The sequence below is a fragment of the Salvelinus alpinus genome, chromosome 16, assembly GCF_045679555.1.
Source record: "Salvelinus alpinus chromosome 16, SLU_Salpinus.1, whole genome shotgun sequence".
NCBI classification, from domain to species: Eukaryota; Metazoa; Chordata; class Actinopteri; order Salmoniformes; family Salmonidae; genus Salvelinus; species Salvelinus alpinus.
In genome coordinates this window covers 45,265,725-45,293,689 of record NC_092101.1, presented here as the reverse complement: position 1 = coordinate 45,293,689, position 27,965 = coordinate 45,265,725, and the positions used below count along the sequence as shown (strand labels likewise).

The window sequence follows — 27,965 nt, the reverse complement described above, 5'->3', positions numbered from 1 at the left end:
AAAGACTCATGGAGACAACGTGTCATCTCTTTTCCACAACTTTATTGTCTTCCTTGATAAGGACAATCATAACAACAGTTGTTCACTTATTACACCTTCAGATAATGAATCACACAGCTGGGAGATACAGGAGAATATTCACACATTATAGAGCGTGTTGGTCTAATCCTGAATGCTGATTGGTTAAGACCGCATTCCAGCCGGTGCCTATTCCACAAGCTACCACCGGCTAAATCTATGATGTTAAAATGCCTATTTACTCTGTTCCAACTGACTGTGCAATCCACTGTCTCATCAGCCCAGCCAGGCAATTTATAAACTTGAAACAATGATGATAAAATGTCAAATGTTGAAAAAGACACTACATGTATTCCATTACTGGCTGGCTCACATTTTTTCTAAACCTAAATTAAACAAGCGACAAAGACACCACAAAAGCAAATGAGTCATCTCCTTGCATATAAAGGTGGCTTTGTAAGGATTCTTGAATTTGATGGAGGGAACATCATGACTCTGTAGGAATGAAATCACATGACAAGATAATCAGTCGGTTGAGTAATACTGTGGATCACTCCAACTATAGATCAGTCTGTGGAGTAATACTGCTGATCACTGCTATTATAGAGGAGAGTCTGTGGCGTAATACTGCTGACCACTCCTACTATAGAGGATATTAGACAGTGTTTAACCATGTGACCTTTAATCTGTGTGTCAATGATTGGAGAAATGATTCCTGCTTGATGTGATACTCCAACATGTTTCTGTTATGCTTCACTGATAAGCCATCACTCACTGTTCATATTACTGTTTATAATACTGCTTATAGTACTGTTCATAGTACTGTTTACAATGCTTTTTATAATTCTGTTTATAATATGGTTCATAATACTGTCTCTATACTTTTCATAATTGTTTATAATACTGTTGATAACTGTGTATAATACTGTTAAAATACTGTTCATAATATGGTGTATAATATTTGACTTCAGACATTTGCTCTGCCTTTACTCCTACTACAGGTTTGTGATTTTTAGGACATGCCATTCTCCTTAATTTAAGGAGTTAAGGAGTTAAGGAGTCTCCTTAATTTAAGGAGTTAATTTAACTTACCCATTATGTTCATCATCTACCTATGAATAACGACGGCTACCTAAAAAGCAAAGAACAAATGCTTTTGGTTATACAGTCAGAGCTTACACATAGTGGCCTCATTGAATAATATCAAACAGGTTGATTGATTTTAATAAAAAATGTTTCAATCAAAATGAGTAAATACTATCCATTTGTATTGTATTAATCCACAGTAGATGGCTCACAGGGCATCCTGGACTTATGCATTCTATATATCAGATGATGTTAACCTGTTAATATTGAGAGAATGACTATCTTACACTGATGGGTGTTCCTTTACATGATATGAACTTACATATAGGTATGTGTTCTCCATACTGTATCGCTCCATCATCACACTTCACCTCAATTTTTTTAATATTCCGTAGAAAATGTTTGTATTCATGGTAATATCCCTCTTTGCAATGGAGAGTCTTTTTTTCACCGTGCGCAATACTCTCTTTCTTGGGTAAATTCTTTAGATTGTACTCTTCATCAAAAGTGGAAATCTCACAAGGCCCTGATGGAAATGAAACCCAGTAATTATTTCATTCCCTTAGTGTACAGTACATATTCATACATTTATATACTCATATACACTTGACATGTAGATATTACACCATGTTCAGACCAGTTGAAAATAATGTACTTACGTAAACACTTTGGAGGGCTCGGCCATTTTCCATTCTGACATCTGATGCTGCCTGTGAAACTCAGTGTATACTGTCTGCTGCATTGATAGGACACCTCTGTAACAACACCTTCAACATCTCTCTTTTCCTTGGTGTAATCTCCATTAGTAATAGGAGGGGGATCAGGACAGCTTGCTAGATTAAACAGGGATCATAATACCGTACCATGAAAATACATTACAATGATACAGTACCAGGATAGTACAATACCATGAAAATATATTACAATGATTCAGTACCATGATAATACAGTACACTACCATGATAATATAGTACCAGGATAATACAATACCATGATAATACAGTACCATAGACTTAAGGCTTACATTTACACTCAACTGGCATGTGCCATTCTCCATTCTTGCAAGTTGCTTTTCCTCCAGGGCCTTTGTATGGGCTAATGCATGTATAATCTATTTGGTTCCCACTTTTACTCTTAGTACTTTTAAAATGTGCTACTTTTTACTTTTACTTGAGTAGTATTTTACACCAGTACTTTTACTTCTACTTGATTACAATTTCATTCAAGTAACAGTACAGTTCTACTTGAGTAGGATTTTACAGTACTCTTTCCACCCCTGCTGTACAGTAATACACAGTGACACACCTGTCTATTCCTCCTTATATCCTCAATATGATGCATGCTCCCTTTATTTCTGGGAGAAACAATGGCATGAAACATTACAGAACGCATTTTGTGACACATCGTTCAGTTAACAGTGCACTTAGAGGACCTGTTCTACAAAGCATTTACCATATCATTACATTTTGGCCAAGCTGTCAGTTTGGTAAAAGCACTGAACAGAGCAAAATCTGGAAAAACAAATCGGAGCAAAATGAGTGAATGTTCATGCCATTACCAATTCCACACCAAATCATCAAATAGGGAATAAAACAACAGGCTAAAATCTGTATTTGCATTATTACCATCTATTGCATTATTTCCATCTATTGCATCTTGCCTACGCCGCTCGGTCATTGATCATCCATATATTTATATGTACATATTCTTATTCCATCCCTTTACTTAGATTTGTGTGTACTAGGTAGTTGTTGTGGAATTGTTCGATTACTTCTTAGATATTGTTGCACTGTCGGAACTAGAAGCACACTCATTTCGCTGCACTTGCAATAACATCTGCTAACCATATGTATATGAACAATAAAATTGGATTTGAAAAACACAGTGCGCAAAGTGAGGTCCGTAAAGAAAGGGCTTATCAAGATCGGTATGGAAGAACTTGACTGGCCTGCACAGAGCCCTGACCTCAACCCCATTGAACACCTTTGGGATGAATTGGAATGCCGAATGCGAACACCCAACATCAATCAACCTAATCACCTAATCACCCAACATCAGACCTCACTAATGCTCTTGTGGCTGAATGGAAGCAAGACCCTGCAGCAATTTTACAACATCTAGTGGACAACCTTCCCAGTAGAGTGGAGGCTGTTATAGCAGCAAAGGGGGGACCAACACCATATTAATATAAGGGCACAAGGCGAGACCCATATGCAGACACAGGAGGCAGATGGTTGAGCTCCAATATCTATTATAACCCAAGGGATAGGCAAAAGGCAGATCGGGTACAGGCGAGAGTTCATAAACCAGGTCAGAGTCCAAACGGTACAGGGCGTTAGACAGTCTCGAGATCAGGACAGGCAGGGGTTCAGTAACCAGGTCCGAGTCCAAACAGTACAAGGCTTTAGGCAGGCTCGAGGTCAGGGCAGGAAGAATGGTCAGGCAGGCGGGTTTGGTGTCAGGACAGGCAATTGTCAAAACCAGGAGGACTGGGAAAAACAGAGACTGGGGAAAAACAGGAGCGAGGAGATAAACGCTGGTTGACTTGGCAAACAAGACAATCTGGCACAGAGAAACAGAAAACAGGTATAAATACACCGGGGATAATGAGTGACACCTGGAGGGGGAGGAGACAAGCACAAGGACAGGTGAAACAGATCAGGGCGTGACATTTAACGATTTTGGAATGTGATGTTTGACGAGCAGTTGTCCACATACTTCTGGTTTCAAGCAGACCACTGTGCCCAAGAACGCCAAGGTAATCTGCCTAAATGACTACCGCCTCGTAGCGCTCACATCTGTAGCCATGAAATGCTTTGAAAGGCTGATCATGGCTCACATGAACACCATCATCTCAGAAACTCTGGACATACTCTAATTCAAATACCACCCCAACAGATCAACAGATGACTGCCCTTTCCCACCTGGACAAAAGGAACACCTATGTGAGAATGCTGTTCATTGACTACAGCTCAGCGTTCAACAACATAGTGCCCTCCAAGCTCATCACTACGCTTAAGGTCCCTGGGACTGAACACCTCCCTTTGCAACTGGATCCTGGACTTCCGGAGAGGAGCCGCCCCCAGGTTGTAAGGGTAGGCAATAACACATCCGCCACACTGACCCTCAACACGGGGGCCCCTCAGGGGTGCGTGCTTAGTCCCCTCATGTACTCCCTATTCACCCAAGACTGTGTGGCCACGCATAACTCCAACACCATCATTAAGTTTGGTGATGACACATGATGGTAGGCCTGATCACCGACGATGATGAGACAGCCTATAGGGAGGAGGTCAGAGACCTGGCAGTGTGGTCCCAGGACAACAACCTCCACCTCAATGTGAGCAAGACAAACAAGCTTATTGTGAACTACAGGAAAATATTTGGCATGGGCTCTCAGATCCTCAAAAAGTTTAACAGCTGCACCATTCAGAGCATCTTGACTGACTGCATCACCGCTTGGTGCGGAAACTGCATGGCACCCAACAGCAAGGCGCTACAGAGGGTGGTGAGTATGGCCCTGTACATCACAGAGGAAGGTCCAAAAATGTGTCAAAGTCTCCAGCCACCCAAGCCATAGACTGTTCTCTCTGCTACCGCACGGCAAGCGTTAACACACACTTTCACACTCACCACATACACTGCTGCTTCTGTGTATTATCAGTCCTGTTGCCTAGTCACTTTACCCCTACCTACAGTATACTGCTGCTACTGTGTATTATCTATCCTGTTTCCTAGTCACTTTACCCCTACCTACAGTATACTGCTGTTAGTGTATTATCAGTCCTGTTGCCTAGTCACTTTACCCCTACCTACAGTATACTGCTGCTTTTGTGTATTATCTATCCTGTTGCCTAGTCACTTTACCGCTACCAACAGTATACTGCTGCTACTGTGTAATATCTCTCCTGTTGCCTAGTCACTTTACCCTTTCCTATGTGTACATAACTACCTCAATTATCTCGTATCCCTGCACATCCACTTGGTACAGTTGCTCCCTGTATAGAGCCATGCAATTTTTTACTCGTTTTATCGTTATTTGTTATTAACTTTGTACTCCATTTGTCACTTTCTATTTTCATTTCACTTTTTATCTTTAAATCTACATTGTTGAAAAAGGACCCGGAAGTAAGCATTTCACTGTTAGCCTACACCTGTTGTTTACCAAGCATGTGACAAATAAAATGTGATTTGATTTGAGTATGAACATACGTTCACAATCTGTTGTAGAAGATGACCATTGTCCGTCCTCTTTGCATGTTATTGTATTTTCAGTCTGACATGAGAAAGAGTTCCAGAATCCTGAGGTACAGGTCACCGTTACCCTTTCATCAGGCAAGAACAGATTTCTGTCAGCAGGTGTGTAACTGGTTCCTCTTGTTGGTAGCAATGTGCCTTAGGCTGGCTGCAAGGAGGCATGAGGACTGCACATGTGGCCAGGGCAATAAATTGCAATGTCCGTACTGTGAGACGCATAAGACAGCGCTACAGGAAGACAGGACGGACAGCTGATCGTCTTCGCAGTGGCAGCGTCTTCGCAGCGTCTTCGCTGTTTTGTTGCGGTTCAGTTTCACCAGGGGTGGTGGTCGGATTTGCGTTTCTCGTCAAAGGAATGAGCGTTACACCGAGGCCTGTACTCTGGAGCGGGATTGATTTGGAGGTTGAGGGTCCGTCATGGTTTGGGGCGGTGTGTCACAGCATCATCGGACTGAGCTTGTTGTCATTGCAGGCAATCTCAACGCTGTGCGTTACAGGGAAGACATCCTCCTCCCTCATGTAGTACCCTTCCTGCAGGCTCATCCTGACATGACCCTCCAGCATGACAAGGCCACCAGCCATACTGCTCATTCTGAGCGTGATTTCCTGCAAGACAGGAATGTCAGTGTTTTGCCATGGCCAGTGAAGAGTCCGGATCTCAATCTCATTGAGCACGTCTGGGACCTGTTGGATCGGAGGGTGAGGTCTAGGGCCAATCCCCCCAGAAATGTCCGGGAACTTGCAGGTGCCTTGGTGGAAGAGTGGGGTAACATCTCACAGAAAGAACTGGCAAATCTGATGCAGTCCATGAGGAGGAGATGCACTGCAGTCCTTACTGCAGCTGGTGGCCACACCAGATACTGACTTTTGGTTTTGAACCCCCCTTTTGTTCAGGGACACATTATTCCATTTCTGTTAGTCACATGTCTGTGGAACTTGTTCAGTTTATGTCTCAGTTGTTGAATCTTGTTATGTTCATACAAATATTGACACATGTTATGTTTGCTGAAAATTAACACAGTTGACAGTGAGAGGACATTTCTTTTTTTGCTGAGTTTATGTATAACAAAAGCAAACATGGGTTATGATGGGGTACAACAGCTGAGCTAAGTTCATGAAGCATTTACAAGTAATATTTTTGAAGAATCAATGGTTATACATCATTAATTTGAAAGTCCAAATATAGATGTAGAAATTGCAGATGGCCCCTTTGAAATGGCAAGTTATAGTTTAAATAAATAAAATCCCCACAACACAGATGAGCTCTGGTTTATGTGCTGTCCTGTCTCCTGCTGTTTGGCAGGGGTACAGGGGTACAGGCCATTCCCTGACCAAGGGGGCAAGGAGTGCCTCTCAGTCCCCATCATCCGTTCAGATACTGTGCCCCTTTTCATGTTCCTGAACAGACAAGCATCAACCCCCTTGGCCATTGACCATGAGCTCTGTTTACCAGGCTGTGTGAGCCTTTGCCCATGGTCTTTGCCACAATCAACTGTATGTATCCTCAGACCAATCTTGAAAATGCAGATGACAATGCATTCTTGTGATGTTGATCAGCTTGTTAGACAGTATTTAAAGTTACTATGAAGAGGACATGTTTTCTTACCAATGCATTTTGGAAATGGATGGTTTATCTCTCCATCATTACACTCCACTTCAATTTCTGCTGTATTGCTTTCAGGTGCATGTTTATGGTAACATCCATGTTTGCACCGAAGAGTCTTTTTTTCACCGTGTTCCATGTACATTATTTGGGGTAAATCCTGTAGATGGTACTCTGCATCAAAAGTGTGAATCTCACAAGGCCCTGGTGGAAATGAAATAGTAACATTAAAGCAGCAATACTTGAGCCATGCGTTTCATATACATGATATGTTCATACTGGATGAAAGTCATGTTCTTACGTAGGCACTTTGGTGGGGTCTGCCATTCTCCATTCAGACATCTGATGCTGCCTGTGAAACTCAGTGTATAATCCAAGTTACATTGGTAGGAAACCTCTGTAATAACGCCTTCACCATCTCTCTCTTTGACAGTGTGATCTCCATTATTAATAGGAGGGGCTGGGGGACAGGTCACTAGATCAAACAGGAAATATATATCAATCATACATTTCAATTGATCTGCAACATTTTATGTTCTAAATTAGGAGTCTGAGAGAACCAGGGAAACACTGTGGTTAACATGGTCTTGGCCTTCTATTCCAGAATACGTGCAGATCCCCTTTAAATAGCTCACAAAGTTAGGCAAAGTTGATATTTATCCCTCTCAGCAAAAAGCTTTTTCAAAGGTCAACTGCCCTTTAGAACCAGCTTCTCTTTTAAAAGGCCTATATATCATCAATATGAGTAAGAAACATTAATTATAGTGTCAAAATTGACTACAAAGTGTTTATACTATCATTTTGGTAATGAAGTCAGTCTCGTCCAAAACGTGTTTGGTACGTGACTGCATCAGGATTCTCTTGAGGGCTTGGTTTGCATTACAATTAATGGCGTGTTCAAAACAAATGGGAACTTGGACCTCGTATATCTCAGACTTTCCGACTTCAGTGCGATCAAAACAACTGGGAACTCACCCACAGCACTTGAACTGCTTCGCCAGACAAGATGTGTGGTTAGTATTTGCCCTTGCTTGGGAAATAGCTACTCTAATGATGGGCTTCCATAAAGTTGTTCAGTAATCTTGTGCAGATGGCCAGGATATGGATTAACGTTAAACATGACTAGTTTCTACTTGTGCTGTCAACCGTCAAGAGTGTTGTTGTTAAGTAAAGTAGCTAGCTAAATTGTGTTTATAGCTTGCTAGCTAGCTAGATGTAGCTACATTAGCTAGGTAGCTACATGTCATTAGCTGATAGGCTACGCCGCTATGATACTGTGATAGAACTAGTTAAATACATAGCCTCTCCCTAACGTGTGATGTGAGAGGAAGATTTGCATAGCTAACATTGCACCTGAAGACAGGGTTGATCCCTGCTAGCTACCGTTAGCTAGCTAGCTCATAATCTAGCAAACCTGTTGACCTGTATGATACATGTTGCCAGCTTGCTTTCAACAGTGTTTCAACTCAAGCTGGCTAGCTGCTGTCCTTGTTTGTTGTGATTGAATGGCAAAGACACACCCACATCAAACCACAACTCCAAGACAACTCTCGTTTGACTTCAGTCATAGGTGCTAAAATTCATAATGAGCTTTGATGAAAAATGAGGCCAAATCAGTGCATTCGCCCTTTAAATCTGTAATGAGAGTGTGTGTTTCTGGAAGTCAATCAACTATTCTGGACAAGCAGAAGGTAAATGAGAAGGAGGAGTCTACCGTGTCCGTAGGCAAATTCGCCATTTATTTTCTATATTCAGGATTCAGCCAAACATCGTTTTAAAGTATGTTTTACTATTAAACAGTTTCAGTCACTGAATTGTTTAATCAAACTTTTTGCTCCCAACTCCTGATATCAGGGCATAAAAACGTTGATCTGTCTCCTGAATTAGCATAGCGTGCATGTCCGCAATGCGCACCAGGTCTGAGCTCGTTTTTCAACTAGATGGCTAGTTGAAATATGCTAGTTTTCATCCTCATTGCCAAACTTCATAAATACTGTAGCCTCAACTCCTTTGCTAGTTTTACAACTCATGTAACTAAGAAATTCACTGGAAAGAAACATTAAAATTATGTATTGTTTTATTGAATAGTCATGACTGATTCAAGATATCTGTCATAAGAATACGATGGTGAAGCATATCATGGCTACTTAATTCAACGGAAAGAAACATTTTTGGGGGGACCAATTGTTTGTAAAAATCAATTTGCGGGGGCCTCCCGAGTGGTGCAGCAGTCTAATGCACTGCATCACAGTGCTTGATGCATCACTACAGGGGCAGGATGACAGATTGTTTACTTGTCAGCTCTGGTATTCGATCCAGCAACCTTTTGGTTACTGGCCCAACACGCTAACCACTTGGCTATCTGCCACCCCGATTATTTTTCAGTCCCTGGGCCATGCACGCTGACACAGTGTGGCCAGGTGTCACAACTGGCAGTGACTGGGAGACCCATCAGGCAGCGCACAATTGGCCCAGCATCGTCCGGGATAGGAGAGGGTTTGGCATGCAGAGATGATCTTGTACCATCTCGCTCTAGCGATTCCTATGGTGGGCCAGGCGCATGCACGCTGACACAGTGTGGCCAGGTGTACGCTGTTTCTTCCGACACATTGGTGCGGCTGGCTTCCGGGGTAAAGTGGACATTGTGTCAAGAAGCAGTGCGGCTTGACTGGGTTGTGTTTCGGGGGACGCGCGGCTCTCGACCTTTGTCTCTCCCGAGTCCGTACGGGAGTTGCAGCGATGGGATAAGACTATAACTACCAATTGGATACCATGAAATTGGGGAGACAAAAGGTATAAAACAATTAAATTTATTTAAAGGGCCCGGGGGAGGGATGGGGGCCGTACTTTGCCCCCCCTTGACTTACCGGTACTTTATTTTATGGGACTGAAACATAATCGGGGCGGCAGATAGCCTAGTGGTTAGCGCGTTGGGACAGTAACCGAAAGGGTGCTGGATCAAATCACAGAACTGACAAGTAAACAATCTGTCATCCTGCCCCTGAACAAGGCAATTAACACACTGAAGGCCGTCATTTAAAAAAAGAATTTGTTCTTAACTGACTTGCCTGGTTAAATTTAAAAATGGGAAGATTTTTTATTTTTTTTGGTAACTACCTTGTACCAAGGTAACGGTACCCAGTGGTACGGGTTCAAATTAATCAATTATTAATAGGTTATAATTGTCGAATTACCATATGTTCATGTAAATACCTGGTACTTTCTGTACTTTAAAATACAGTCCTACAGACTTACCTTGACACTCGATTGTCTTACTCCACGCTCCGTTCTTGCAAGTTGCTTTTCCTCTTGAGCCTGTGTTTGGGCCGCTAAGGCAACCATAATCTATTTTGTCCCCATTTTCATATCTCTCTCGGTCAGGAATCAGCAGCATTCTGGTGTCTGCACCCTCAGGTTTACTACAGTAATCTGCAAGTGAAGCACAGACATGGAGGAATACCCTCCTCCATACACTCTTTTGGCTCCTCCATTTCCACCACATCTTTTAAAAACAGTGTAACGTGTTACTCTGTGTGGAAATATCATTCCAATTGCAAGGTTCGACATTAAATCTTGTACGGGACAAGTGAAAATCAAAATAGTCGGGCAAGCAAAATATAGACTTAAGTTGTTCGAATGGACAAGTAAAAAAAAAAAAAAAAAATAACATCAAACAATTACTCAGATCAGAATTGAATCAAAGTGTCCTCCGGATGTGATGTGTTGCGCACTGTTCTCACAATTTGGGGAGGCAGGTAGCCTAGTGGTTAGAGGGGGGAGGCAGGTAGCCTAGTGGTTAGAGGGGGGAGGCAGGTAGCCTAGTGGTTAGAGGGGGGAGGCAGGTAGCCTAGTGGTTAGAGGGGGGAGGCAGCGTAGCCTAGTGGTTAGAGGGGGGCGGCAGCGTAGCCTAGTGGTTAGAGGGGGGAGGCAGCGTAGCCTAGTGGTTAGAGGGGGGAGGCAGCGTAGCCTAGTGGTTAGAGGGGGGAGGCAGCGTAGCCTAGTGGTTAGAGGGGGGAGGCAGCGTAGCCTAGTGGTTAGAGGGGGGAGGCAGCGTAGCCTAGTGGTTAGAGGGGGGAGGCAGCGTAGCCTAGTGGTTAGAGGGGGGAGGCAGCGTAGCCTAGTGGTTAGAGGGGGGAGGCAGCGTAGCCTAGTGGTTAGAGGGGGGAGGCAGCGTAGCCTAGTGGTTAGAGGGGGGAGGCAGCGTAGCCTAGTGGTTAGAGGGGGGAGGCAGCGTAGCCTAGTGGTTAGAGGGGGAAGGCAGCGTAGCCTAGTGGTTAGAGGGGGGAGGCAGCGTAGCCTCGTGGTTAGAGGGGGGAGGCAGCGTAGCCTCGTGGTTAGAGGGGGGAGGCAGCGTAGCCTCGTGGTTAGAGGGGGGAGGCAGCGTAGCCTCGTGGTTAGAGGGGGGAGGCAGCGTAGCCTCGTGGTTAGAGGGGGGAGGCAGCGTAGCCTCGTGGTTAGAGGGGGGAGGCAGCGTAGCCTCGTGGTTAGAGGGGGGAGGCAGGTAGCCTCGTGGTTAGAGGGGGGAGGCAGCGTAGCCTAGTGGTTAGAGGGGGGAGGCAGCGTAGCCTAGTGGTTAGAGGGGGGAGGCAGCGTAGCCTAGTGGTTAGAGGGGGGAGGCAGCGTAGCCTAGTGGTTAGAGGGGGGAGGCAGCGTAGCCTAGTGGTTAGAGGGGGGAGGCAGCGTAGCCTAGTGGTTAGAGGGGGAAGGCAGCGTAGCCTAGTGGTTAGAGGGGGGAGGCAGCGTAGCCTCGTGGTTAGAGGGGGGAGGCAGCGTAGCCTCGTGGTTAGAGGGGGGAGGCAGCGTAGCCTCGTGGTTAGAGGGGGGAGGCAGCGTAGCCTCGTGGTTAGAGGGGGGAGGCAGCGTAGCCTCGTGGTTAGAGGGGGGAGGCAGCGTAGCCTCGTGGTTAGAGGGGGGAGGCAGCGTAGCCTCGTGGTTAGAGGGGGGAGGCAGGGTAGTCTAGTGGTTAGAGGGGGGAGGCAGGGTAGTCTAGTGGTTAGAGGGGGGAGGCAGGGTAGTCTAGTGGTTAGAGGGGGGAGGCAGGGTAGCCTAGTGGTTAGAGGGCGGAGGCAGGTAGCCTAGTGGTTAGAGGGGGGAGGCAGCGTAGCCTAGTGGTTAGAGGGGGGAGGCAGCGTAGCCTAGTGGTTAGAGGGGGGAGGCAGCGTAGCCTAGTGGTTAGAGGGGGGAGGCAGCGTAGCCTAGTGGTTAGAGGGGGGAGGCAGGTAGCCTAGTGGTTAGAGCGTTGGACTAGTAACCGAAAGGTTGCAAGATTGAATCCTCGAGCTGACAAGGTAAAAATTTGTCGTTCTGCCCCTGAACAAGGCAGTTAACCCACTGTTCCTAGGCTGTCATTGAAAATAAGAATTTGTTCTTAAGTGACTTGCCTAGTTAAAAAAATGTAAAATAAAAAAAATGTAAAAAAAAATCTCTGCAGAGCACATCGAATATAATGATTGTATTGTATTGAGAGACACGAGCGTTTTTTCAATCACTTTTTTGTATAGTGCATTCGGAAAGTATTCAGACCCCTTGACTTTTTCCATATTTTGTTAAGTTACAGCCTTATTCTAAAATGTATTCAATTGTTTTTCCCCCTCATCAATCTACACACAATACCCCATAATTACAAAGCAAAAAAGTAATTTTTGAAAATGTATTTAAAACCCCCCCATAAGTATTACATTTACATAATCGTTCAGACCCTTTACTCAGTACTTTGTTGAAGCGCCTCTGGCAGCGATTAAAGCATCGAGTCTTTTGTATGACGCTACAAGCTTGGCACACCTGTATTTGGGGAGTTTCTCCCATTCTTCTTGTCGCTGCACTTTTTTCAGGTCTCTCCGCCTTTACCTCGATCCTGTCTAGTTTCCCAGTCCCTGCCGCTGAAAAACCTCCCCACAGCTTGATGCTGCCATCCTATGCTTCACCGTAGGGATAGTGCCAGGTTTCCTCCAGATGTGACGCTTGGTATTCAGTCCAAAGAGTTCAATCTTGATTTCATCAGACCAGAGAATCTTGTTTCTCATGGTCTGAAAGTCCTTTAGGTGCCTTTTGGCAATCTCCAAGTGGGCTGTCATGTGCCTTTTTACTGAGGAGTGGCTTCCGTCTGGCCACTCTACCATAAAGGCCTGATTGGTGGAGTGCTGCAGAGATCGTTGTCCTTCTGGAAGGTTCTCCAATCTCCACAGATGAACTTTGGAGCTCTGTCAGAGTGACCATCGAGGACTTGGTCACCTCCCTGACCAAGGCCCTTCTCCCCCAATTGCTCACTTTGGCCGGGCGGCCAGCTCTAAGAAGAGTCTTGGTTTTTCCAAACTTCTCCCACTTAATAATGTGGAGGCTACTGTATTCTTGGAGAGCTTCAATGTTCGAGACATTTTTTGATACCCTTCCCCAGATCTGTGCCTCAACACAATCCTGTCTCGGGGCTCTACGGGCAATTCCTGCGACCTCATGTCTTGGTTTTTGCTCTGACATGCACTGTCAACAGTGGGACCTTATTTAGAAAGGTGTGTGCCTTTACAAATCATGTACAATACATTTAATTTACCACAGGTGGACTCCAATCAAGTTGTAGAAACATCTCAAAGATGATCAATGGAAAAAGGATTTTGAGTCTCATAGCAAAGTGTCAGAATACTTATGTAAGTAAGGTATTTATGTTTTTTATTTTAAATAAATGTGCACAAATTTCTAAACCTCTTATCGCTTTGTCATTGTGCGGTATTGCGTGTAGATTGATTTAATCCATTTTAGAATAAGGCTGTAACGTAACAAAATGTGGAAAAATTCAACGGGTATGAATACTTTCCGAATGCACTGTAGTGTACTTAGTGAGTTAGTTGCTCAGTTTTAGCAATTATTTTGTCTGCAAACAGGTTTCGTACGAACATGAAACGTCAAGGGGGCTGTTGCTCCAGGAGAGAGAGCAACATTCAAAATGTAATTGAGGGAAAAACAGTTTTTAAAACAATTATTTTTAAAGAGAGTGGAGTTCCAGGTTTCTGTGAGTTTAACACATATTCTCAACATTAAATAATAAGGAAATGCTACCACTTTACAAACAGAGAATGTAATTGAGATGATGCAGTAGTGGAACGGAGCGGAGTGCGCTGTTTGTAGTGAATATATACTCTATATAGGTCTACCAAAGGACTGTTTTTGTTGGACATTACATTCACTGTTAGCAATGTAATTGATCTATCTAGCAACAATATCTTATTTAATGTTAGCAATCTAGCTAATGTGTTTTGATTTCACACTTCCTCATCAGGTGGTGAATTATGTAACATATAATCTAGGCCAATATGAACAGAAAAGATGATTCCTAATGAGAAAAAAATTGAATCATTCTGGATCCTACTTTGACATGAGGAACATCAAAATATCCATCATGTATTCCCTGCACATGTTAGAAATAGCTAGCATAGCTAGGCTGTCTAGAGCCCTGTTGTGAAAAATCTGTCATACATTTCCAAATGACAAGTGGGTAAAAACAGTTAATGTCAAGTCCTGAATTGTAGTAAATGCAATAAACATTTCAATGTTGACAGTACCATAGTAATGCCATAGACGTTAAAGACACAATCAGAAGTTGAAACAATAAGAAAGAGTTTTGGTTAAAAGCTGAGTGATAGGGCTGGAGAAATGTTACCACTCTCAAATTCATAGACATAGTTATAGATGCAAGGACAGACCATCATGATATCAACATTATACATTGAACCATGTTTTGAGGCTGTATAGTGTTTGTTTACATTTACTTTGTTTTACTCCTTTGTTAGTAAACAATCTTTGGGTTATAATGAGGTGCGACAGTTGAACTAAGCTCATGAGTCATTTATAAGTTATGTTCTTTAAGAATCATTTGGTACATGTCATTAATTTAGAAGTCCAACAATAGGTGTAGCAACTGCAGATTGCCCCTTTAAACTGACCTTTGCCCTTGATGGTCTTATCCCACTCTCCGTTCTTACAAGTTGCAAGACATCCATACTCTACTTGGTCCCCATTTTCATAACGCTCTCGATCAGGAACCAGCGGCATTCTCCTCCCTGCACCCTCAGGCTTACCACAGTACTCTGCAGATGAAGCACAGCATGCATACAGTGACCGAGACGCTCATGCTTTAAATTACATTCAGCTTATAAAGACTTCATAAAGCCTTCATAATGCTTTCATCAGCACTACATAAATGTGTTACAAATCATCTATAACAGTATGTCATGCTTTATAAAGGGTTCATAAATGGGACATAACTGTGTGACATAATCACCAATGTGACATAACCCACTATGTCAAATATGATAAAAGACTCTCCCAGCGCATTACTCATTGGCTTAATCAACCAACCAATCATGTCCACAACAACTTCCCCCATGTGTCCTGTGCATCAGTCTAATTGGTCAGACGTCTTGGCAGTAAAGAGATTGTGTTTGTTTATTGGGATAGTTTTCCCCACAATTATAAGTGTGTAGTCTTTATTCTTCTGGGTGAAGCCATTAGCTAGCTATGTCTTTGCTAATTAGCTAGCTGGAAATTAGGGATCATTGTTTTTTCTCTCTCTTGAGGCTAGGGGAATGGTTTCCACTAGATAGGAAAGCCACAAAGTCAAAATTAGCTATATCATAGAAATTCATGAAAACAAACATTTGTTTTTTGGTCTTAATTCAAGGTTAGGGTTAGGCATAAGGTTAGCAGTGTGGTAAAGGTTAGGATTAGGTTTAAACTGAAACTTGAAGAATGGACATTTTGGAAATGGGTGGAGTTTGACTTTGTGGCTGTGTTAACTTGTGACGACAAGGGGAAATATATTTGGTGTCAAAGGACATGATAACAAATACTTTATTCAGTAAGGTCACTCTCATAGAGTTCTATGGTCACTCCCACTAAGGCCATCAGACTGTTAACTAATATTGAGTGGCTGCTGCCAACATACAGACTCTAGCAACTTTAATAATTAATACTTGGATGTGATAAATGTATCACTAGTCACTTAAACAATGCCACTTTATATAATGTTTACATACCCTACATTACTCATCTCACATGTATATACTGTACTCTATACCATCTACTGCATCTTGCCTATGTCGTTCATCCATATATTTATATGTACATATTCTTATTCATTCCTTTACACTTGTGTGTATAAGGTAGTTGTTGTGAAATTGTTGTTATTAGGGTTGGCATTCTAGTGTTTTTATTTCTATGTTTTCTGTTTCTATGTTTTGGCCGGGTATGGTTCTCAATCAGGGACAGCTGTCTATCGTTGTCTCTGATTGGGAATCATACTTAGGCAGCCTGTTTTTCCACCTTAGTTGTGGGTAGTTATCTTTGTTAGTGTAACGGTCGTCTTGTGGTGAATGAGCGGACCAAGGCGCAGCGGGTGATGAATACATAATGAATATTTATTAACAGAACGACGAAACACGAAAACTCTTTAACAAACTACAAAACAAATAAACGACGTAGACTGACCTAAAACATGAGAACTTACAAATACACGAAGAACGCATGAACAGGTACAGACTACAAACAAACGCTACAGTCCCGTGTGGTACGAACATACATACAGACACGGAAGACAATCACCCAACAAACAAACAGTGTGACACAGCCTACCTATATATGATTCTCAATCAGAGGAAATGAATAACACCTGTCCCTGATTGAGAACCATATAAGGCTAACAGACAATGAACCTAAACATAGAAACACATAACATAGAATGCCCACCCCAACTCACGCCCTGACCAACTAAACACATACAAAAACAAGAGAAAACAGGTCAGGAACGTGACAGTTAGTGGCACTATAGCCCTAGTAAGCTTCACGGTCGTTTTTGTTGTTTTTTCTTGTTTTTGTTGGCGACATTCAAAATAAAAGGAAAATGTACGCTAACCACGCTGCACCTTGATCCGGTCGTTTCCACCGTGACGACAGCCGTGACACCTTCTAAATATGTCTCACACCCTACAGCTGACATATTCAACTATATTCTTATAGGGGCCAGATGTAAAGAAGGTTAATTGCAGGGAGGCCGGACATTTTCCACATGCGATTATTCTTCGGAAGAACTGTATAAAAAAGTAACACATTACCAACAATAATGCTATTTTCTTCATATTAAATGTTGCTAAAAGTAATTGAGGAAGAAGTGGAGGGCGTTCAAACAACGTAGGTCGAGGTTCAACCACAAAATGGGATTATCATTGAAAAGAACAAGGCGCAACACTCATTATTTTATTTAAACAACTATTTAAAGTTTCTTAAAAGTAATAAGGCAATTTTTTTATTATCTGAAAACTAAGCATCTCAATAAATAACACAAAGCGCTGTCAAATCAGGTAATGCTAAATTCCAGTTCTTTAGGAAGTGTGCTTTGAATTTAGTTCCCTCAGTCATTAGGTGTGTTTTTTGTCACACTAAGGCAGTTTATACAATTTTTAAAACATTACAATACATTCACAGATTTCACAACACACTGTGTGCCCTCAGGCCCCTACTCCACCACTACCACATATATCTACAGTACTAAATCTATGTGTATGTATAGTGTGTATGTTATTGTGTGTGTGTGTATGCATGTGTCTGTGCCAATGTTTGTGTTGCTTCACAGTCCTCGCTGTTCCATAAGGTGTTTTTTTTAATCTGTTTTTTTTAAATCTAACTTTACTGCTTGCGCCAGTTACTTGATGTGGAATAGAGTTCCATGTAGTCATGGCTCTATGTAGTGCTGTGTGCCTCCCATAGTCTGTTCTGGACTTGGGGACTGTGAAGAGACCTCATGTGGCATGTCTTGTGGAGTATGCATGGGTGTCCGAGCTGTGTGCCAGTAGTTTAGACAGACAGCTCGCTGCATTCAACATGTCAATACCTCTCATAAATTAAAGTAGTGATGAAGTCAATCTCTCCTCCACTTTCAGCCAGGAGAGATTGACATACATATTATTGATATTAGCTCTCTGTGTACATCCAAGGGCCAGCCGTGCTGCCCTGTTTTGAGCCAATTGCAATTTTCCTAAGTCCTTTTTTTTTTTTTTTTTTTTTTTTTGGCACCTGACCACACGACTGAACAGTTGTCAAGGTGTGACAAAACTAGGACCTGTCTTGGTGATAGTTTTGTTAAGAAGGCAGCGCATCGCTTTATTATAGACAGACTTCTTCCCATCTTAGCTACTACTGCATCAATATGTTTTGACCATGACAGTTTACAATCTAGGGTTACTCCAAGCAGTTTAGTCATCTCAATTTGCTCAATTTCCACATTACTTATTACAAGATTTAGTTGAGGTTTAGGGTTTAGTAAATGTTTTGTTCCAAATGCAATGCTTTCAGTTTTAGAAATATTTAGGACTAACTTATTCCTTGCCACCCACTCTGAAACTAACTGCAGCTCTTTGTTGAGTGTTGCAGTCATTTCAGTCGCTGTAGTAGCTGACGTGTATGGTGTTGAGTCATCCTCATACATAGACACTCTGGCTTTACTCAGTCTGTGGCATGTCGTTAGTAAAAAAAAATAAAAGCAAGGGGCCTAAACAGCTACCCTGGGGAATTCCTGATTCTGACTGGATTATATTTGAGAGGCTTCCATTAAAGAAGACCCTCTGTGTTCTGTTAGACAAGTAACTCTTTATCCACATTATAGCAGGAGGTGTAAAGCCATAACGCATACGTTTTTCCAGCAGCAGACTATAATCGACAATGTCAAAAGCTGCACTGAAGTCTAACAAGACAGCCCCCACAATCATTGTATCATCAATTTCTCTCAGCCAATCATCAGTCATTTGTGTAAGTTATGTGCTTGTTGAGTGTCCTTCCCTATAAGCATGCTGAAAATCTGTTTTCAATTTGTTTACTGTAAAATAGCATTGTATCTGGTCAAACACAATTTTTCCCAGAAGTTTACTAAGGGTTGGTAACAGGCTGATTGGTTAGCTATTTGAGCCAGTAAAGGGGGCTTTACTATTCTTGGGTAGCGGGATTACTTTAGCTTCCCTCCAGACCTGAGGGCACACGCTCTCTAGTAGGCTTAAATTGAAGATGCGGCAAATAGGAGTACAATATCGTCTGCTATTATCCTCAGTAATTTTCCATCCAGATTGTCAGACCCCGGTGGCTTGTCATTGTTGATAGAAACAATAATTTTTTCACCTCTTCCACACTGACTTTACGGAATTCAAAAGTACAATTCTTGCCTTTCATAATTTGGTCCGATCTACTTGAATGTGTAGTGTCAGTGTTTGTTGCTGGCATGTCACCCCTTTTTTGCATGAAAAAGTCATTAAAGTAGTTTTCAATATCAGTGGGCTGTGTGATGAATGAGCCATCTGATTCAATCAATGAAGGAGCCGATTTGGCTTTTTTTCTCAAAATGTAATTTAAGGTGCCTCAAAACGTTTTACTATCATTCTTTATATCATTCTTTATATAATTTATCTTTGTTTCATAGTGTAGTTTCTTTTTATTTAGTTTAGTCACATGATTTCTTAATTTGCAGTACGTTTGCCAATCAGTCGGTTGTGCAGCCAGACTTATTTGCCATACCTTTTGCCTCATCCCTCTCAACCATACAAATTTTCAATTCCTCATCAATCCAAGGGGATTTAACAGTTTTTACAGTCATTTTCTTAATGGGTGGGTGTTTAGTAGTAACTGGAATAAGTAGTTTCATAAATGCGTCAAGTGCAGCGTCTGGTTGCTCCTCATTACACACCACAGAGCAGCAAATATTCTTTACATTATCAACATATGAATCACTACAAAACTTGTTGTATGACCTTTTATACACTATTTTAGGCCCAGCCTTTGGAACGTTGGTTTGCCTAGATATGGCTATTATATTGTGATCACTATATCCTATGGATTTGGATACTGCTTTAAAGCACGATTCTGCAGCGTTAGTAAAGATGTGATCAAGACATGTTGATTTAATTCCTGTGCTGTTTCTAACTACCCTGGTAGGTTGACTGACAACCTGATCCAGGTTGAAGGCACTGGTTACAGTTTGGCACTGGTTACAGTTTGGCACTGGTTACAGTTTGGCACTGGTTACAGTTTGCAGCTTGATGATAGCCAGTCAATATTTAAATTACCCAGAAAATATACTTCTCTGTTGATATCACATACATTATCACCTTCGCTCACTTGTAACTGCTAGAAACCACTAAAAACCACTAGAAACAGCTAGAAACCACTAGAAACCGATAGGAACCACACAAAAGACTACACTTGCCATTTTGGCACTGAGTTGGATTTTGGAGGGGATTTAATTTGCAGAGCTTTTATTAATGCTTTTTGGGGCGGCAGGGTAGCCTAGTGGTTAGAGCATTGGACTAGTAACCGAAAGGTTGCAAGTTTGAATCCCGAGCTGACAAAGTACAAATCTGTTGTCCTGCCCCTGAACAGGCAGTTAACCCACTGTTCCTAGGCCATCATTGAAAATAAGAATTTGTTCTTAACTGACTTGCCTAGTTAAATAAAGGTAAAATTTAAAAAAATGGACCAACTGTTGTGTCTTCAATGACATTTTCAAACTCTCCCTGACTAATACCTACATGTTTCAAGCAGACCCCCATAGTCCTTGTGCGAAGGTAACCTGCCTGAATTACCACCCCGTAGCACTCACGTTGGTAGCTATGAATTGCTTTGAAAGGCTGGTCATGGATCACATCAATAGCATCCTCCCGGATATCCTAGACCCACTTCGATTTGCATACCACCCCAACAGATCCACAGATGACGCAATCTCAATATCCCTCCACACTGCCCTTTCAAACCTGGACAAAAGGAACACCTATTTGAGAATTCTGTTCATTAAATACAGCTCAGCATTCAACACCATAGTTCCCACAAAGCTCATCACTAAGCTAAGGACCCTGGTACTAAACACCGCCCTTTGCAACTGGTGGTAAGGGTAGGCAACAACACGTCTGCCACGCTGATCCTCAACACTGGGGCCGCTCAGAGGTGTGTACTTAGTCCCCTCCTGTACTCCCTGTTCACCCTCGACTGCGTGGCCAAACATGACTCCAACACCATCATTAAGTTTCCTGACAACACAACAGTGGTAGGACTGATCACCTACAACAATGAGACAGACTATAGGCGGGAGGTCAGAGAACTGGCATCAAAGACTCCAGTCACCCAAGTCACAGACTGTTTTCTCTGCTACCGCACGGCAAGCGGGTGCCAGAGTGCCAAAAGGCTCCTTAACAGTTTCTTCCCCCAAACCATAAGACTGCTGAACAATTAATCAAATGGCCACCGGACTATTTACATTGACACCCCCCCATTTGTTTTGTATAGTGCTACTCGTTGTTTATTATCTATGCATAGTGACTTCACCCTTACCTACATGTACAAATTTCCTCAACTAACCTGTACCCCAGCACACTGACTTGGTACCGGTACCCCCTGTATATAGCCTCGTTATTGTTATCTTATTGTGTTACTTTTAATTATTTTTTGCTTTAATTTATTTGGTAAATATTTTCTTAACTCTTCATGAACTGCACTGTTGGTTATGGGCTTGTAAGTAATCGTTTCATGGTAAGGACTACACTTGTTGTATTCGGCGCATGTGACAAATAAAGTTTGATTTCATTTATTCAGAATTGATCAAAGGGCCAGTCTAAATGAATAAACGATCTGTCCGGATCTGGCTTGCGTGCTGCCAGTTGAATAGCACTGCCCTACAGTAACATGTGGATCATGAGAGAACCTTCATAAATCAGCAGAATCTTTATAATCTATTTATTGACACTTCATGTTGTGGCCTGTAGTACTTAATTTAAAGTCAGACACCGTAGGACATTCATAACACATCCATAAAGACTCTATATCGCATGGCGCTGTACATACTATAACATCAATAACCCTTTGGTCATTTATAACACATACAAAAAAGGCTTGATTGATGTCAACACAATGTATTAACACTTAGGGAATTATCACTAAGAGCTAAAACAAATAAACATTAAAGACAAGTTTAAACTATATTTCCTTTTTAAACAATACAAATACATTCAGTTGAAAAATGTCCAGCAATTACATTGAATATTACACAGGGCTGTGAATGTTTTCATTTGACCTTTATTTAACTAGGCAAGGCAGTTAAGAACAAATTCTTATTTACATTGATGGCCTACACCTGCCAAACCCAGGCAACCCTGGGCCAATTGTGCACCACCCTATGGGACTCCCAATCATAGCTAGATTTGATGCAGCCTGGATTAGAACCAGGGACTGCAGTGACCTCTTTTGCACTGAGATGCAGTACCTTAGACTGCTGCGCCACTCGGGAGCCCTGTGAATAGTGTAGCTTGTCCCTGAGCTGGCGGATGAATGGTTCTTGCCTCTCTTCCTGTTGGAGGTACTGGATGTTGGTTCCAACCTTAAAAGTAACAACAAAGCAAGTTAGCAGTTCTGTTAGGAAATGCCTTTGTACGAGGGCATTTCTGTGCTGCACAAGACATACTCTAAATGGGGAGATGGGAAACTTGATATGTATTATTATATTCCTCTTTCATTACAAATTTCATGATGTGACTATGAGACGTACAGTGGGGAGAACAAGTATTTGATACACTGCCGATTTTGCAGGTTTTCCTACTTACAAAGCATGTAGAGGTCTGTAATTTTTATCATAGTTACACTTCAACTGTGAGAGACGGAATCTAAAACAAATATCCAGAAAATCACATTGTATGATTTTTAAGTAATTAATTTGCATTTTATTGCATGACATAAGTATTTGATCACCTACCAACCAGTAAGAATTCCGGCTCTCACAGACCTGTTCGTTTTTCTTTAAGAAGCCCTCCTGTTCTCCACTCATTACCTGTATTAACTGCACCTGTTTGAACTCGATACCTATATAAAAGACACCTGTCCACACACTCAATCAAACAGACTCCAACCTCTCCACAATGGCCAAGACCAGAGAGCTGTGTAAGGACATCAGGGATAAAATTGTAGACCTGCACAAGGCTAGGATGGACTACAGGACAATAGGCAAGCAGCTTGGTGAGAAGGCAACAACTGTTGGCGCAATTATTAGAAAATGGAAGAAGTTCAAGATGACGGTCAATCACCCTTGGTCTGGGGCTCCATGCAAGATCTCACCTCGTGGGGCATCAATGATCATGAGGAAGGTGAGGGATCAGCCCAGAACTACACGGCAGGATCTGGTCAATGACCTGAAGAGAGCTGGGACCACAGTCTCAAAGAAAACCATTAGTAACACACTACGCCGTCATGGATTAAAATCCTGCAGCGCACGCAAGGTCCCCCTGCTCAAGCCAGCGCATGTCCAGGCCCTTCTGAAGTTTGCCAATGACCATCTGGATGATCCAGAGGAGGAATGGGAGAAGGTCATGTGGTCTGATGAGACAAAAATATAGCTTTTTGGTCTAAACTCCACTCGCCGTGTTTGGAGGAAAAAGAAGGATGAGTACAACCCCAAGAACACCATCTCAACCGTGAAGCATGGAGGTGGAAACATCATTCTTTGGGGATGCTTTTCTGCAAAGGGGACAGGGCGAATGCACCGTATTGAGGGGAGGATGGATGGGGCCATGTATCGCGAGATCTTGGCCAACAACCTCCTTCCCTCAGTAAGAGCATTGAAGATGGGTCGTGGCTGGGTCTTCCAGCATGACAACGACCCGAAACACACAGCCAGGGCAACTAAGGAGTGGCTCCGTAAGAAGCATCTCAAGGTCCTGGAGTGGCCTAGCCAGTCTCCAGACCTGAACCCAATAGAAAATCTTTGGAGGGAGCTGAAAGTCCGTATTGCCCAGCGACAGCCCCCAAACCTGAAGGATCTGGAGAAGGTCTGTATGGAGGAGTGGGCCAAAATCCCTGCTGCAGTGTGTGCAAACCTGGTCAAGAACTACAGGAAATGTATGATCTCTGTAATTGCAAACAAAGGTTTCTGTACCAAATATTAAGTTCTGCTTTTCTGATGTATCAAATACTTATTTCATGCAATAAAATGCAAATTAATTACTTAAAAATCATACAATGTGATTTTCTGGATATTTGTTTTAGATTCTGTCTCTCACAGTTGAAGTGTACCTATGATAAAAATTACAGACCTCTACATGCTTTGTAAGTAGGAAAACCTGCAAAATCGGCAGTGTATCAAATACTTGTTCTCCCCACTGTAGGTGTATCTAGGGGGAGTTTTATTTAGCTGAGCCTGCTAGCTAGCTAGAGCGTATGTTGCTAACGTTAACTAACTATCTAACGTTAGCTAGCTAGGAATTCCTGTAAAGTCACCGACATTATTTGTAATAACAATTGAGTTAGTTATATAATCTAACTAAACACTTAACTGCTACAAACTAATTTAAATTATAATAAATAAGGTTAACTTACCTGTTTTTCACTTTCCAGTGGCACCACAAGTGGGCATTTGATTTGTGCTTACTGTGTTACAGAAACTTCACGAACCAAAATGCATGTGCACCGAATTAAAGGCTAACTACACAAAAAAAATCAATGTTTCTTAGATTTTTTCAAAACGTGGTCCCCTGATGTGTTTTAAGCATTGTTATGAACACAGAAAAGGGGGGAAATTGAAAAAACAGGAGAACTAACAAAAAACGAGAAAACAGAATACAAATATATGATTTTAAAAGGCCATACCAATTTTTTTTCTGTGCGTGAATGCGCTTTAGAGTGTGTGTCATCCTGCAACACAGCATTTTGGGGGAAGCTGAGGTCAGGTCTAATATTGACTATGCACACAAGAGGGAAAGAGGTTAGGCCATCTGAGAAATGTTTTTGTGAAATATAATATATTATATACCGTTTAGCAGGAACTTTGATCCAAAGCGACTTACAGTCATGCGTGCATACATTTTTACATATGGGTAGTCCCGGGAATTGAGCCCACTATCCTGGCATTTCAAAGCTCTACAAAGACGCATGACTAGGTTATGAATGCTTTTTGAAAACTCAATTTAATATGATTTATAAAGCCTTTATTGAGCAGTGCTTATGCAACTCTTTGTAAAGCACAAGTGTATGTCATATTGATGGGTTATGCTGCACCCTGACTGGCACCCTGACTGGCGGCATCACTGCCTGGTATGGCAACTGCTCGGCCTCCGACCGCAAGGCACTACAGGAGGTAGTGCGAACGGCCCAGTACATCACTGGGGCCAAGCTTCCTGCCATCCAGGACCTCTATACCAGGCGGTGTCAGAGGAAGGCACTAAAAATTGTCAAATACTTCAGCCACCTTAGTCATAGACTGTTCTCTCTGCTACCACACGGCAAGCGGCACCAGAGTGCCAAGTCTAGGTCCAAAGAGGCTTCTAAACAGCTTCTACCCCCAAGCCATAAGACTCCTGAACATCTAATCGAATGGCTACCCAGACCATTTGCATTGACCCCCCCCTCCCCTCCCCTCCCCTCTTTACACCGCTGCTACTCTGTTGCTATCATAAATGCATAGTCACTTCAATAACTCTACCTACATGTACATACTACCTCAACTAACTGGTGCCCCCGCACATTGACTCTGTATCGGTACCCCCTGAATATAGTCTCGCTATTGTTATTTTACTGCTGCTCTTTAATTACTTGTTACTTTTATCTCTTATTCTTATCCATATTTTTTTGAAACTGCATTGTTGGTTAAGGGCTCGTAAGTAAGCATTTCACTGTTGTATTCGGCGCATGTGACTAATACAATTTGATTTGATTTGGTGGTTATGTTACAGAGTTACTGTATGCCACATTTATGAACCCTTTATAGAGCATGACATATGGTTATAGATGATTTGTGACACATTTATGTTGTGTTTATGAAGGCTTTATGCAGCCTTTATAAGCTGCACATCATTTAAAGAGGGACCATATGGATCAAATGGCAATTTGATTATAAACTCAGCAAAAAAAGAAACGGCCCTTTTTCAGGACCCTGTCTTTCAAAGATAATTGGTAAAAATCCAAATAGCTTTACAGATCTTCATTGTAAAGGGTTGAAACACTGTTTCCCATTCTTGTTCAATGAACCATAAACAATCAATGCACCTGTGGAACGGTCGTTAAGACACTAACAGCTACAGACGATAGGCAATTAAGGTCACAGTTATGAAAACTTAGGACACTAAAGAGGCATTTATACTGACTCTGAAAAACACCAAAAGAAAGATGCCCAATGTCCCTGCTCATCTTTGTGAACATGCCTTAGGCATGCATGCCGTAAGGAGGCATGAGGACTGCAGATGTGACCAGGGCAATAAATTGCAATGTCCGTACTGTGAGACGCCTAAGACAGCGCTACAGGAAGACAGGACGGACAGCTGATCGTCTTCGCAGTGGCAGACCACGTGTAACAACACCTGCACAGGATCAGTACATCCAAACATCACACCTGCGGGACAGAAACAGGATGGCAACAACAACTGCCCGAGTTACTCCAGGAACGCACAATCCCTCCATCAGTGCTCAGACTGTCTGAAATAGGCTGAGAGAGGCAGAACTGAGGGCTTGTAGGCCTGTTGTAAGGCAGGTCCTCACCAGACATCACTGGCAACAACGTCGCCTACGGGCACCCACCGCCGCTGGACCAGACAGGACTGTCAAAAAGTGCTATTCACTGACGAGTTGCGGTTTTGTCTCACCAGGGGAGATGGTTGGATTCGCGTTTATCGAGCGTTACACCGAGGCCTGTACTCTGGAGCGGGATCGATTTGGAGGTGGAGGGTCCATCATGGTCTGAGGTGCTGTGTCACAGCATCGTCGGACTGAGCTTGTTGTCATTGCTGGCAATCTCAATGCTGTGCGTAACAGAGAAGACATCCTCCTCCCTGATGTGGTACCCTTCCTGCAGGCTCATCCTGACATGACCCTCCAGCATGACAATGCCACCAGCCATACTGCCCGTTCTGTGCGTGATTTCCTGCAAGAGAGGAATGTCAGTGTTCTGCCATGGCCAGCAAAGAGCTCGGATCTCAATCCCATTGAGCACGTCTGGGACCTGTTAGATCGGAGGGTGAGGGCTAGGGCCATTCCCCCCAGATATGTACGGGAAGTTGCAAGTGCCTTGGTGGAAGAGTGGGGTAACATCTCACAGCAAGAACCGGCAAATCTGGTGCAGTCCATGAGGAGGAGATGCACTGCAGTACTTAATGCAGCTGGTGGCCACACCAGAAACTGACTTTTACTTTTGATTTTGATCCCCCCCTTTGTTCAGGGACACATTATTCCATTTCTGTTAGTCACATGTCTGTGGAACTTGTTCAGTTTATGTCTCAGTTGTTGAATCTTGTTATGTTCATACAAATATTTACACATGTTAAGTTTGCTGAAATAAATTTAGTTGACATTGAGAGGATGATTCTTTTTTTGCTGAGTTTATATTCCTGAAGTCCTGTCAAAAACATAAGGGAATATGGAATATGGAATTGATGGCAGAAATTGTTATAACTTTCCCAAATTATCAGAAGAGTAATGTGTTGTTTCCCTATGATGATCTTCAATAGTAGCTAAACGTAGCAAAGCAAACGCATCAGTTACGTTTGCTCACTTTGTATCGTCTAGTTTGTGTCTTACAGAGCAATTGGTGGATACTAACCCAATGTGGGCACTATAAGCATGTGAGAAAGTGAAGGAAAACACATCCTTACCAGTCTGAGCTGATGAAGCATCCACATTCACCCATACCACCAGACACAGCAGAGTCAGTGATGATTTCATGTTGAGCAAATGGTAGATGCAGTAAAAATGGAAGGAGTAGAACATAAATAAACAGTGTCTATCCCAAAGTTAATGTTTGTCTACAGAGTTACAGCCCCTAGGGAGCAATGAAGAGGACTTCTGTGAAGGGGGACTGACCCAAAATACTGGAAAACTCCAATACATGGAATTTAATCAAACCAGCACTGTGGTAAAAGCACAGTTCTTGTGAAAATGCTGAATGTAGGAACTGTGTTGGTTCAGTCTGTTAATAATAGGTCAGAAAACACCTCATTTTAATTTGAAT

The 27,965-nt window shown here is 42.5% G+C and overlaps 1 protein-coding gene across 1 annotated transcript; it reads right to left on the bottom strand.

The window, feature by feature from the left end:
• Window positions 1-22: 22 nt before the first annotated feature.
• LOC139541577 (coagulation factor XIII B chain-like) lies at window positions 23-27,767 on the bottom strand. Its single transcript, XM_071346378.1, has 9 exons — window positions 27,610-27,767; window positions 14,899-15,042; window positions 10,220-10,393; window positions 7,266-7,439; window positions 6,968-7,168; window positions 1,764-1,937; window positions 1,427-1,630; window positions 1,111-1,150; window positions 23-513 (listed from the first exon to the last, which is right to left on the bottom strand). Exons 1-8 carry the CDS (start codon window positions 27,722-27,724, stop codon window positions 1,131-1,133), a joined length of 1,206 nt encoding a protein of 401 aa, XP_071202479.1. The 5' UTR covers window positions 27,725-27,767; the 3' UTR covers window positions 23-513; window positions 1,111-1,130.
• Between the last annotated feature and the right edge of the window lie 198 nt (window positions 27,768-27,965).